We start from the raw sequence: 12,456 nt of genomic DNA on the forward strand, positions 1-12,456 counted from the left end.
CACATTCGGAAAGTAGTCTGACTGAAATAAAAAAATTCAGCTCCTAATGGATTCAAATCGGATAGAAGTTTGCAAATGCACTAAAAGGTTCTAATCTGGAGCTGCACATACAGAAGCATCATGTTGGGGAGGAGGAAGGTGACAGTTCCTGTTTATGCATTTTTGGCAAGCTGCACCTGAAGGATGGGATGATTTTCTGGAAACCGTCATGCCAGAAATACACAGCTAAACGGGGGAACTGAGAAGAGCAAAGGGAATAATTAGAGACCTATGGGGGTGGAACAGGGTCTCTCTCAGTTTATTTTCTTATGGAAACCAAGCTATGCAATCACACTGCTTTTCTGTCAGTATACCAGCAATAACATTTGAATCTCTTCACCACTTTGAAAAAAGCCCTGACCATAAAAAAGGAGAAGTTTAAAAACACTGAACCCCTGTGGGTTTTACAAAAGTCAGCAGCCAGATAGAGGAGACTCAGATTTGTGTGCCCAGTAAAGCACAGGCGGAAGTGTGAACTCAGCTGCATTATTTGACACAAGAGAATCCAAAGCTGTCATCAAAAAGCAGGCTCCATAAGGTTTGCTGTCAATGGAACTGCTTGTTTGTAATTTAGAGTTAGGGGCACATTTTGCTTGTTTGTTTGTTTAGGTTTTGTTTATTTTGTTTGTTTTAAATAAAATACATTTTAAAGAAGCGCAAGCTTCTGGCAGAGATGATTTTTAAAATGTTCATTGCTGCAAAATATTGGCACTCGTTATAAAATTATGCATAATACCAGATCAGGCCTGTCCAGAACAGGCCATGAAATTTCTACCTGAAAGGAAATCCCCTTGGGCCAGTGTTTTCTCTCTGCTGTGGAAAGGACTGTTTCCAGTTCTTCTCATGCTAGAGCTAGCTCTGACTATTTTCTCTTTCTTAAAATACTGTTGTGCTACCAAACTTAAAGAATGAAAAGTCATGTGTCAGATGTAAAAAAAAAAAAAAAAATCCTGCTCTTGAAAATTATTATATGTTGATAAAATATATTTTACTTTGGATTTATTCAGTCTTTAAAATTTTTAAAACCCTTCGATTTCTTGAGAAAGAGAAGTCACAGTGTTCTACTTTCATTAAAGTATTGTGAGAAATTACTTTGAGCCCTTGGTGCTACAGGATATTTCATCTTTCATGACTGTCCCTTAAATGGCAAACCCACTGAGACTGAAAACTCCTCCACAGCTTTCACATCCCCAGTCTTCCATCAGTCTGAGAAAGAGCACCAATCTTCTGGGGAAGGAACCTACAGAAAACCCCTCAAAAGTATTTGTTTTTTCTTTCAGTTTGCCTCATGCAAGAAAACAGTCATGATTGCTTACAGCTAGTGAAAAAGGAGTATTGGTGGAACTGAGAAACTTAGAATGTGGCATTTGGGCAATACAAAAGGAAAATATGGGGGAGAAGGAAGGTTCCTAAGACTGAAGGGAGGTCTAGAATCATAAAGAAATATGCATTTTGTCCTGCATAGGGCATATGTTATGATGCCCTATGAATGACAAGTGAACATTGGTTGTTACGAACTGAGAAGAAAAGGTCAGGGATTTCATTATAATGATTGGCTTTTCAAGTTTAGGAAAGCAATTTACCTGATATGTTACAATAGCTATATTGATATTCCATTTCTAGATTTCACAGCAATCTGTTCTAGACAGGACTTCAGAGAAATTGATTTAACAGAATGCCTGTCAGTGACAAGACTTCAGATGTTACTAAGCAAGGGTAACTTACTAACCAGGCCATGAAATTCTCTCCAAGGCTCTCATGTATCACTCCAACTTTGGGATATAATATATTGAACTAGACTGGGCTTCCTGGTGATTGGACAGCAGTGTCAAATGTTTCATCATTACAAAACAAATGTGTGTGAATCAGAAAACTACCATTAAGTGTTGGAAATACTGTCAATAAGAGCTCAGTCTCTTTATGCAGACCTGTGGTTTCCTCTTAGGAAACCTATGGTTTCCTCTTTATTTTTCTCTGGTAAATTTTACTGCTTTTGTACAAAAATAGCACAAAATAATTTGCTGTGCCTAGGACTTTTTAGACATAAGGAAAAACATTGCCAAAAGCCTGAGAGAGGTGAACCTTCCCATCTGCTGTTAAAGCCACATCTGGAGTGACAATTCTAGTTCATCACTCCCCGGCACAAGAAAGACATGGACATAGAGCAGCTGGTCAAGTGAAGGGCAAGGAAGATGGTTTAGGAGTTGGAGCATGTCATATGAGGAAAGGCTGAGAGATGGAACTAGTTAGCCTTGAGAACAGAACGGTGAGAGGCATCTTACAGATGTGAGTCAATATCTGATGGGAGGCTGTAAGCAAAACGGAGTCAGGCTCTTTTCAGCAGTGCCCAGTGATAGAGCAAGTGGCAATGAGCAGGAACTGAAATACAGGGGGGTCTTGTCTGAACACAAAACCCCACTTTTTTACTGTGCAGTTGACTAAGCACTGGCACAGGTGGCCCAGAGAGGCTGTGGAGTCCCCATCCTTTGAGAGACTCAAGGCCATCTGGATGCAGTCCTCAGCAACCTGCTCTAGCTGACCCTGATTGACGAGGTTGGCTGGACCAGATGGCCTCCAGTGGTGCCTTCCAATCTGAACATTTCTGTGATTATGTGCTTTTCAGCAAAACAGTTTTAGTCACACTATAGGCTTGACGCAAGTTTACATTCCAACTTCCATAACTTTTGAAACCTGTACTCTACAAGAGTTCTCAGTTTTCCCTTTTAAGAAACTTAAATATAAGAGCCTATTGTATTAATTTTGTATTTTCCAGAGAGCAGTAAGAATTCACGTGCATGAGCCAGCATAAAGCAATTAACACAAATACAGGACAGATATAAATAACTGTGTCAGTAATTATTAAGCATAAAAGTGAGTAGGATAACTTAACTTCATGTAATATTTTCTTCATAAAATTATCTTGGAGACACTTGGATCTTATGGTCTTATACATTTTATATTTTGGTTGGTTTGTACTTAAAGCTGTGATTCTTGAACACTAAGGCCATTGCTCTAGTGAATGCAGTTACTTGAGCTACATCCTTTACTTGCCATATGCAGGTCCACCCAAATTATCTGAAGGATTGAGTATGGACTACCTATGTATACCTCTAACAACATAATTATTATGTCTAGTACTACCATTCCAGTCATGTTTTAGTTATTTCTGATACTAAACATATGGTGGTACCTCACCCTCTTCTCATCATCTTATTTTTTTCAGTCTTGCTTCCTTTAGTTTTGAAGTGACTGCCTGTTGTTAATGAATGGATAAATTCTTCAGCACCAGCCTGTTACATGAAGGCTATCTTCCCTGCTGGTCACAGATGGTGGGAAGTGATTTTATTGATTTGTTAGTACTTAGCTAGAAGGATTACATCTAGCAGTAATAATGTGGCCAGGCCCTGGGACAAATCACCACACGAGTTAGTGGAGGGTCTGTGTCTTAAACTGAGTGTGGCATTATTATATTTACCAGCCTTTCATAGTGCTTTGCTTTTTAACACCACTGTAATCTCTTCTGAGCCATCTGTCGGTCATTCAAGTTTCTGTTTCATGTGCTGGAAAAGTTGGGAGACTTCAGTTTCTGAACTGAACTTGGACATTATCCTACAAAAGTTCTGGTGGTAGCCATAGTGCTTATTATGTTTTTTCTTTATAATTTGTGTTATCAATTGTGTCCTGCAGAAAATCTCTTGGGGGGACACAAGCAGATGGCCACAGTAATTCCACTCAAATTCAAAGGGTCATGAAGGTTCATGGCTTTCAGAATTTGTGTGAGAGGCATTACTGTGGCTGGGAGAAATATGGTCCCTCTCCCTATTCCAAACTTGGCAAGTTTGGCAGAAAGCATTGAACCCCGCCAGCATAGATTTTTTTCCCCCTTTAGTTCGTGCTCATCAGATGATCTCTCTAGAAACCAGAGCTGTTTCCATGCTGTGAACTCAGCAGAAAGCACAACTGAGAGGTCTTAAGTATCACCGTGTGTTAATGGTAGCTCACATTTTACCTGAAAGTGAAGTTTTCTCTGTATTTTGACTTTGCATTTCTAAGTAGCCTGAATGATTCCATTCACTGACAGGCACGTGTATGCAGAGGACACTGCAGAGCTAGAGGCATGAGCTTTTGGCCAGTGTATTACTTGAAGATGATCTCCTGTAGAGAAGAGCTGTTGCATTCATTACCAGCTCCCCAAAATGAAGTTACTCAGAGCTAGTAGACCAGAAATTGGCAGGGAAGCGATCTGGACATGACGTTTTGTTTCGCTGTGCACTAACCCCTCAGTTGAGCAGTCAGCGCTGTGACATGTTTCGTGGCCAGTTTTAGTGGGTCACAGGAGTTAAAAAACGGGTCTGACAGATAAGAGCAATTGTCACCCGCGTGGGAGGTGTGTGTGGGCCATGGCATGGGTGGCACTAACGAGGTTTAAGAAGCGTAAGAAGAAAGTGGCGAAGCGTGGGACCCTAAGGAAGGGACGGGCGAGCGGTGACAGCACTGGCTTAAGGTCAGGGGGCTGCACTGGGGGCAGCACGGCTCACGGGCGAGGGAGTGGCGGCGGCACCGGGAGCCCAAGGCTCCCCGGCGCCCCAGGCAGCCCCGCAGCAAACCCGCACCCACCCACGGGTGGCCCTGCCTCGGGTGACCCGGCAGCCCTGGCGGGTACCCGGGCGAGCACCTGCGGTGAGGAAACCTGGCGGAGGACGGGAGGAAGGCGGCGGTGCCGTGTGGCCGCCGGACGAGCCCGGGGGGGCGGCGGGGAGAGGGAGGCGCGGCCGGCCCGGGTGCCCGGCGCGGGCAGGGGCAGGAGCAGAGGCAGCGGCGCCGCGCCTCGGACTCCGCCTCACCGGCACCGAGCTCCCCTCCCTCGCTCGCTCCCTCCCTCCTCCAGCGCCAGGCTCGCGGCGGCGGAGCATCGCGGCGGCGGCGGCAGCACCCGCCCTTCCCGGCCGGCCGGCGGCGCGCACCGCCCCCCCGCTCGCGCACGCAGCCCGCCGGCGGCGATCCGGAGCCCTCCGCGCCACCGCGCCCCCGCCCCGCACGCCCACCGCCGGGAGGATGGGCTGCGGGCGGCGGCGAGGCAGCCCCTGAGCTCCCCGAAGCCGCGGGAACAAAGGGAGCGAGCGGCGGCAGCGCCGGGCCGGGGTGGATGCAAGCAACCATGAAAGGCTGGGTCTCCGCCTCCTCCGCTGCTGCCAGAGAGCTGCCGGCTGCCGCTGCTCGGAGGACTACCCTGTGAAGGGGGCGGAGGAGAGGCTGGCTGGGTTCGCCGTGCAAAGGTAGAAGGTGTAAGGGAGAGGAGGAAAGAAGATGTCTTCTTCGGTGGGGCCCCGCGGCCCTCGCCCACCCACGGTGCCCCCCCCGATGCAGGAGCTGCCCGACCTGAGCCACCTGACAGAGGAGGAGAGGAACATCATCATGGCAGTGATGGACCGGCAGAAAGAGGAGGAAGAAAAAGAAGAGGCCATGCTCAAGTAAGCAGACGCTAGTCATTCATTCATTCCGGCACTCATTCACGCACCGACTGCCGGCGGGCGGAGCGGGCGCTGCCACAGCGGGAGCCGGCCAGTGCCCGGAGCCGGCCGGCTTCGCCCTGCTCGGCGGGGCTGGCGCCGCGGAGCCCCGGTCCCGCTCCGCTCCCGGCCCGTAACTTCCTCCTCCCCCACCCCGGGCAGCTCCTCCCGAGGCAGCACCGCCGGGGGGGCCCGGCGCGGCGGGACGGAGCGGGACGGCGGCCCTCCCCGCCCCGAGGGAGCCGGCGGCGCAGGGCGGGCGGAAAGCCCGACACGGGGGTGAGGGGCGAGGTGGGATTCCTTTGGGGTCCCCAAAACCCCGCCTCTGCCAGGAGGGGCCGCTGGGTGGGGTTTCCCTCCGTGCGGGAGCCTCCGCGGCCGCCGTGCTGCCCCCGCCTGGCTCTGCCCCCGCTGCCGCCCGCCGCGGGGCCGGGGCGGCTGCCCCCGCCCGGCATGGCCCCGGCCCCGGCCCGGCACGGCCCGGCCCCCGCCCGGCACACTCCCGGCCCCCGCCCGGCACACTCCCGGCCCCCGCCCGGCACGGCCCCGGCCCCGGCCCGGCACACTCCCGGCCCCCGCTCCGCCCGTCCGGGCCCCGGCCCCGGCCCGCCGCCGGCTCCAGGGCGGCCGCGGGCGGCAGCGCGCTGTGGGGCAGCGGCGCCTTCGTAATTAGGAAATGCAATTAGTCGCACTGCTCATTCCAGCGGGCGGGCGGGCGTGCGTGGTGGCGGGACGCCGGGGGAGTGGGTTTATCCCGCTGCCGGCGGCACGGGGAGAGGTGCGGGGAACGCGGGATGTGGGTAGGTGCCATGTTTGGAAACCAGATCCCCACAGCCTCTTTTGAACCTTTTCCCTCACCCCCTCGTCCCCGCCAAACATCGCATGTGATGACATTTTTTAGCCTCCTCCGTCAGTCGGAGGCTTCAAACGTAACGTTGCTAAATCGCCTACTGCGAGTGATGAGAACGAACAGATTGGAGTCGTGGCCTGTGGAGGAGAATCACGGCTTCTCCTCTTCTGACAGCCCGTCAGGCCTGTTCGCTCCGGGCGGGAGGTGGTGGGAGAGGTGACTGGAGCAGTGCGAGCCTCTGACGCCACGCAGACCCTCCGTGCCACAGGAGGTGTTTCCTTACCTCACTGTCGCCTGCTTGCGTGCACCTGTGCTTGGAAGGGATGCGCTGAAGGTGTGACGTGATCTGGGTGTTTCTTTTGGCTGCATCGGAAATACCCGCTTGGGCGATGCAGGTGCCAGCTCTTCCCCACGGCTGGGGACCGCATCCCCGCAGGCTCCCGACTTCGGCCCCGTGCGCTGTGCGTGGTGGAGCTGGGACAGCGTTTTTTTAACACACTGTTGTCCCTGTCCGTTCCTATTCGTTCTCGATTCTGAATTTTTACAGGGGCTACTAGAGATCCTTGCAATGGTGGGTAACTGAGGCCCAGCTGCCGGTGCTGTGCTGGCTAGGAGCTGTCCGGCACTGTGGTGCTTGCATCTCAGCTCAAGACGGAGAGTTCAGTTTGCTGTTGCAGTTCATTGTGCTTGGGGTGTGGCTACCCTTGGAGGTGGGGTGATTGGAATGAGAAATGTTCTGTGAAAATGCATTGTGTTAGTCACTGTGGGGAAACGTGAGTGAAGGATCCCTCTTCAGTTTCTATTCATTAAAAAAAAAAAAAAAAAAAAAAAAAAAGGAGTAGCTCAAAGGCTCTAAACCATATGTATCCTTCTGTTCCCTGTCCTCCAGCACAGCTACTTCTCTACAAATACTTAGCTTTTATTCTGTGAAGAAAATTTCTACTGATGATGTTGTAGAGGAATACTATAAATCTTACAGTTGCTGTGAGAATGAACTTCCATTGGTTTGATAGAGATGGTATTTTCTCAGCCCTATTCTTGTTAACATTGGGTAGAGAATAGAAAAAACTTTCCTCGCTTTTTCACTTCACCAGCCCCCCCCCCCCCCTTTTTTTTTTTTTTTTTTTTTTTTTTCCTTTTACATTGATGTTTCTGAATTCTGGACTGATATTCCTTTCCTATGAGATTATGAGAATCTTCAGCAGCTTCACTAAATGAACTTAGGACACTTCAAATATAATTTTTAGATGAGGGCACAAATGATGCTTTGTGAATTCAACTAGAAACTACTTTATATTATCTTCAAAGGTTTGTGATACCCAGATTTAAAAGTTTATTTCCCTACAAGAGTTCTTTCAAATAATGAGAATTACAGTCTATACTCTCCATTGACCTGAGAAATTGTGATTTTAAATAGATTTCTGTCTCTGTTTAAAGAGCCAGAAATTGGGGGAAAGTACATTTGAAAACCTGCAAATCTGTATACTCGCTTTAGCTGTATCATTAGTTTGTAAAAATCAAGTTGCAGCATATATTTTTCCTATGGATTATGAGTCAACTATTAGCTTTTCTGACATCATTTACCTTTTCTGTAGGTTAAGCATTTACATTCCTCTTGGGATAAGAGTTTGACACACCTTTCCATGGAGTAACTCTTTTAAGACTGGAATTTTGACAAGAATTTACTTCCGTAATTTTATAAAGGGTTGTTACAAATATACAGTGGTGCTATCAGATGACACAGCTATATTATAAAAATCAAATATCATCACCACCCTTCCTATTATCTTTGTAAAAAGATTTTCTGATTATCCAAATGTCTCAACAAAACTGCCACCAGTTTTCATTAAAACCACCTGGTGGAGAAATGTTTCCATCTGTAACACCCACATGCAAATCTGTAATTTTCCCTGAAAGTGAAGCTGAGAATCAGTGCTGCAAACTAGGCTACCTTCAATCCTGGGCTGATCAGAGGCCGGATATGTGCTGTCTCATGAATCATAAGGGCTAAAAAGGGTGCAGCATTTCTCTCCTGCTCTGGATGTCCTGATAGCAATGAAAGTTTCTAAAACAGTACTTGTAATTTTCCTTTCCAGTACTTCTCATAGCAGAAAACCATAGGAAGAAATATTGGTTAAATGACTCTATTCTTCACACAGTGGTCATAAAATTGTGAGTCCAGGGGAATTTGAAGTGCTTCTGTGAATGGACTATATGGATTTCAGGAGAAGTGAAAGCAGTTAGGGTCATCGGTAAAGAGGCTGTGTCATTCTCCTTAGGGTCTGTACCTCTCTGTCTTCCTGATCCCTGTTTCTGACTCTGAGCTAAAAGCCTTCTTGTAAACCCTCTCTGCCAGTTCATGCTGACATCAGCACGTACTGCAGCGTGCCAGGGCGCTGTTACAGGGTGCAGGACTATGGACACTGAGCTGTTTTCACGGCTTCCGCTGGAGCATTACAAATGCATCCTTCAGTTTGAGACCACCTGCTTGCTGCTTTCCAGGAACTTGCCTTATCTGTCAGTTTGTTGGTCTGCTGAGTTTCCTTCAGCCTGTGGGGCTAACAGAGCTTGTCACCCCCTCAGGATAACGATGTACATCTTACACTGGCCAGTGTGACTTTCTTTATCTAGGCACGCCTGGTCAGCGGCAGGGACCTTGTCTTTCCTGCACCCTTCAGAAATCAGATTTCACACTGGTGTGTGGTGGAAGGGGAACACTTTGCTGTCCTATGACTTGTTGAATGCCATGGAGTAATATGTTGAGGAGTTTGGGCTTTTGTGAAGGTTCTTTCTTTTGCATGTTTTACAAATAGGTGTACCTTGACTTGAGGAACATTTTGTCGTTAACTGATTGCCTTCACATCCAAAGGCAGGTTCTGCATTCCTTCTGTAATAGGCACAGTGTCACCAGCTATTCCTGAGACCATATCCATGCCTTCGTTCAACGTGTGGTCTCAGTCTATTGCATGGCACTGAAAGACTCAAATCCACATAAACCCTTTGATGCTTGCCAGGCACTAAGTAGAAATTGAAACCTCTTCAGTGCAATCTCACAGTCTGGGATTAGGAAACAGGTTCTCTATCTCATCTTCAGAGCTTCAGAGCTTTGTGTTTGGTCCTCTGTGGCTGGGAGAGCATCACTTTCCTATTTGCCACACCTTTGAAAGCTGCATGGAGAGCAGTCTGTTGGGTAGATGGAGCTTTACCATGGTATACTCAACTCTAATCCACTCTTTTTTCCCTGTTTCACACTGACTTTGCCATATTTTGTGCACATCTCTGAAGACTGTCGTCTCGATTATCTTAATAGTACTTGGCCTTAGACACCCAAGTTTTGCGTTTCTTATATGAATAAATGTTTGCACAGAACAGTAGTAAAATGGCCTCATCTGCAGACTAATTCACATCGGAGGCATTTGCCCTGTTTTACTTGGTAGATACTCCTGTAGCTGGAAGGGAAAAGTTTCATGTTGAGTGGCTGATGTCTAGCCTGCAGATATTGCCCAACAGGTGACTGATGTGACTAAAAAAATGTGAAGAAGCATGAAGGAGTAAGTTTTCAATGAGACCAAAGAAAGAAAACAAACTGTCATTTGCAAAAGTGTGTGTGTGTTTGTGTAAAATTGAAAGGAAAATAATTTAAAGGTTTAGAGTGTACATTTAAGCACTAGGTAGCCTGAGATAACTATTTTGCCTGTGGGTGTAATGTGCCTTGAACTGAAAAAAAACACAGTTATGTACAGCAAATTTCAATCACAGAGAAACCACAGAATTATATGTAAGGGTACTTAAGATGAAGTTTGCTTATATGTAGTTATGTGCCTTATCTCATTGTGTTATGCAAGTACGAAGTGGAAACTGTGGCAACTCAGAACACAGCTGCAGTTGAGTTCCAGTTCTGTTCAAATTTTGGCCAGTAATTAGGAAGTGGCTTCTAGTTACCATGGCATTCATATTTGCTGAAGCAAACTTAAGTAGGGATAACAGTTCTTACCTCGCTTCCGATGGGCTGTAAGGCAGCCATGAGATTGTTGGCTGAGGTAGTGGCGATAGTGGAAAGTTAACTAAGACATGAGAGGTGCTTTGTAGTTTTGTAACTCTAATTGAGTAGCTTCAGTTGAGAGGTAGCACATACTTGAAACTTTCCCATCTTAAAAGTTATCTCAAGATTTTTCATGGCAGTTAATTATTTGGGAGAATTTGATGCTAACACCCTATTTTGACCACCTAGAATGGTACATAAGCATGATTTTAATACAACTCAGGTATCTAGAATCAATAGGGATATTGCAGCTGCTGATGTTTCAGGGCTGCCAAATCTTGGTCACTTGCAGTTGGTGAGAATATCTGTTTCAGGGTTTGCAAAGTAACTTCTGTATAATTTTCTTGGGGCACCTGGAAGCTTCCAGCCTTCATTACTGTGTAACTGATGATTAACCAATGACCAGGAGGCTTATGCTCTCAACCAGTTTCCTGGAGACAATGTCTTTCATTCTATCTTCCTAGCACTTGGACCACACCTATCATTGTCAGAAAACATTTAATACTGCTCAAAGTGGCATCTGTTGCTGTCTTCATTTTGTATAGTACCTATGGGCAACAGGAGGAAGTACAGTTCCAAGATCTTAGCCTGTTTGCCGTAAGTCCCCTGAAAATAATTGCCCTTCATGAAAAGTAGGGAAGGAAGAGGTAGGATCATTCTTCCTCCTTTCCATTGACACTGGGCTGCTTTCCAAAAATAAAAGTGAGAGTGAAGGGGCCATCTTGAGAAAGTCTGTCTTTATCTTATCTTTAGGATCAAGGGTTGAAAGCCTATCTTTAATCCCACTGAGAAACAATGGAGGAATTGAGAGTTCTGGGAACTGGTTGTGCATTTGGCATCAAGGAATTAAAGGATAAAATAGATAAACAATACCAAGACTCTCTCCTCTGATTTGGCCTCCCTTTTATTTATTCTTTCCATGGCTGCATGAATCTCACTTCCTCTAGAGTGGAGCAGGAGGAATGGAGGCTTCTGCTTGAGAGCCCTTATTTCTTCCTTTGTACTTAAAGCAATTTGGAACCACCATATTTCAGACTCTATGGTGGTGCAGGGAGCAGAGTGCAGGTTGCTTACTGTGTGCATGGGTATTTTAAGCTCCTTGAATCACTGAGAAACACTGTTCAAGTATTACCTTGCACTTCTTCCTGGCAGTGCCAACTCTGATCCTTACACTTGAGTATACAAATCCATGGTGAAACTATTTTCCTTCTGAAGATTGTGTGGTACAGCCCCCTACTCAAAACAGGGCCACCTGCAGCAGGTAGCCCAGGATAAAGTGCTGGTGGCTTTGGAGTATCTCAAAGGATGGAGACTCCACAGCCTCTCTGGACAGTCTTTTCCAGTGTTCAGCTACCCTCACAGTAATCATTCAGATGGAACTTCCTGTGTTTCAGTTCATGTCCATTGCTTCTGGTCCAGTCATTGGGTGACTCTGGGAAGTTTGGCTCTGTCTTCTTTAGTCCTCCCCACTGGGAATTTACATGTGTAAAAATCCTTCTGGGTCTTCTTTCCTCAGGCTGAACAGTCCCCACTCTCTCAACCTTTCCTTACGTGATGTGCTCCCGTCCCTTGTCTGTATTTATGGCTCCTTGCTCCAGTGGCTCCAGCATGTCTTTCTTTTATCAAGGAACTCAGAAGTAGATTTATCATCCAGATGTAGCAGAGAGCAAAGATCACGACTTTCAGTCTGAGGGTGATGCTTTTTCAGTGCAGCCCAGGATGGCATTGGCCTTCTTTGCTGCAAGCGTATGCTGCTGGCTCACATCCAGTTTGGTGTTGACCAGGAATTTTCAGTTGCTTCTCTGCAGAGCTTCTTTCCAGCTGGTTGGACCCCTGGGATTATTCTCCTTGTGCAAGACTTGGCATGTCCTAATGCTGGACATTTTCCAACTTACAAGAGAGACCAGTATCTAAAGATGTTCTCAAATCATTCAGGAAAAGGATTGCTTTGGTCACTGCTCCTCACCCTTTTCACTTTACTGCCCAAGGCCTTTGCTCAAAGAGGAGTAGAGAGA

At 47.1% G+C, this 12,456-nt stretch overlaps 1 protein-coding gene across 2 annotated transcripts in view; it reads left to right on the forward strand.

The window, feature by feature from the left end:
• The first annotated feature begins 5,098 nt into the window (after positions 1-5,098).
• RIMS1 (regulating synaptic membrane exocytosis 1) overlaps positions 5,099-12,456 on the forward strand; it is a 301,446-nt gene continuing 294,088 nt past the window's right edge. For both annotated transcript variants that reach the window (XM_066315004.1, XM_066315003.1), the window contains exon 1: positions 5,099-5,510. In XM_066315004.1, the coding sequence (XP_066171101.1) occupies positions 5,347-5,510 (164 nt within the window). In that variant the 5' untranslated portion in view covers positions 5,099-5,346. The remainder of the gene's footprint in view (positions 5,511-12,456) is intronic.

The sequence above is a fragment of the Sylvia atricapilla genome, chromosome 3 (assembly GCF_009819655.1).
Source record: "Sylvia atricapilla isolate bSylAtr1 chromosome 3, bSylAtr1.pri, whole genome shotgun sequence".
In the NCBI taxonomy this organism is placed as follows: domain Eukaryota; kingdom Metazoa; phylum Chordata; class Aves; order Passeriformes; family Sylviidae; genus Sylvia; species Sylvia atricapilla.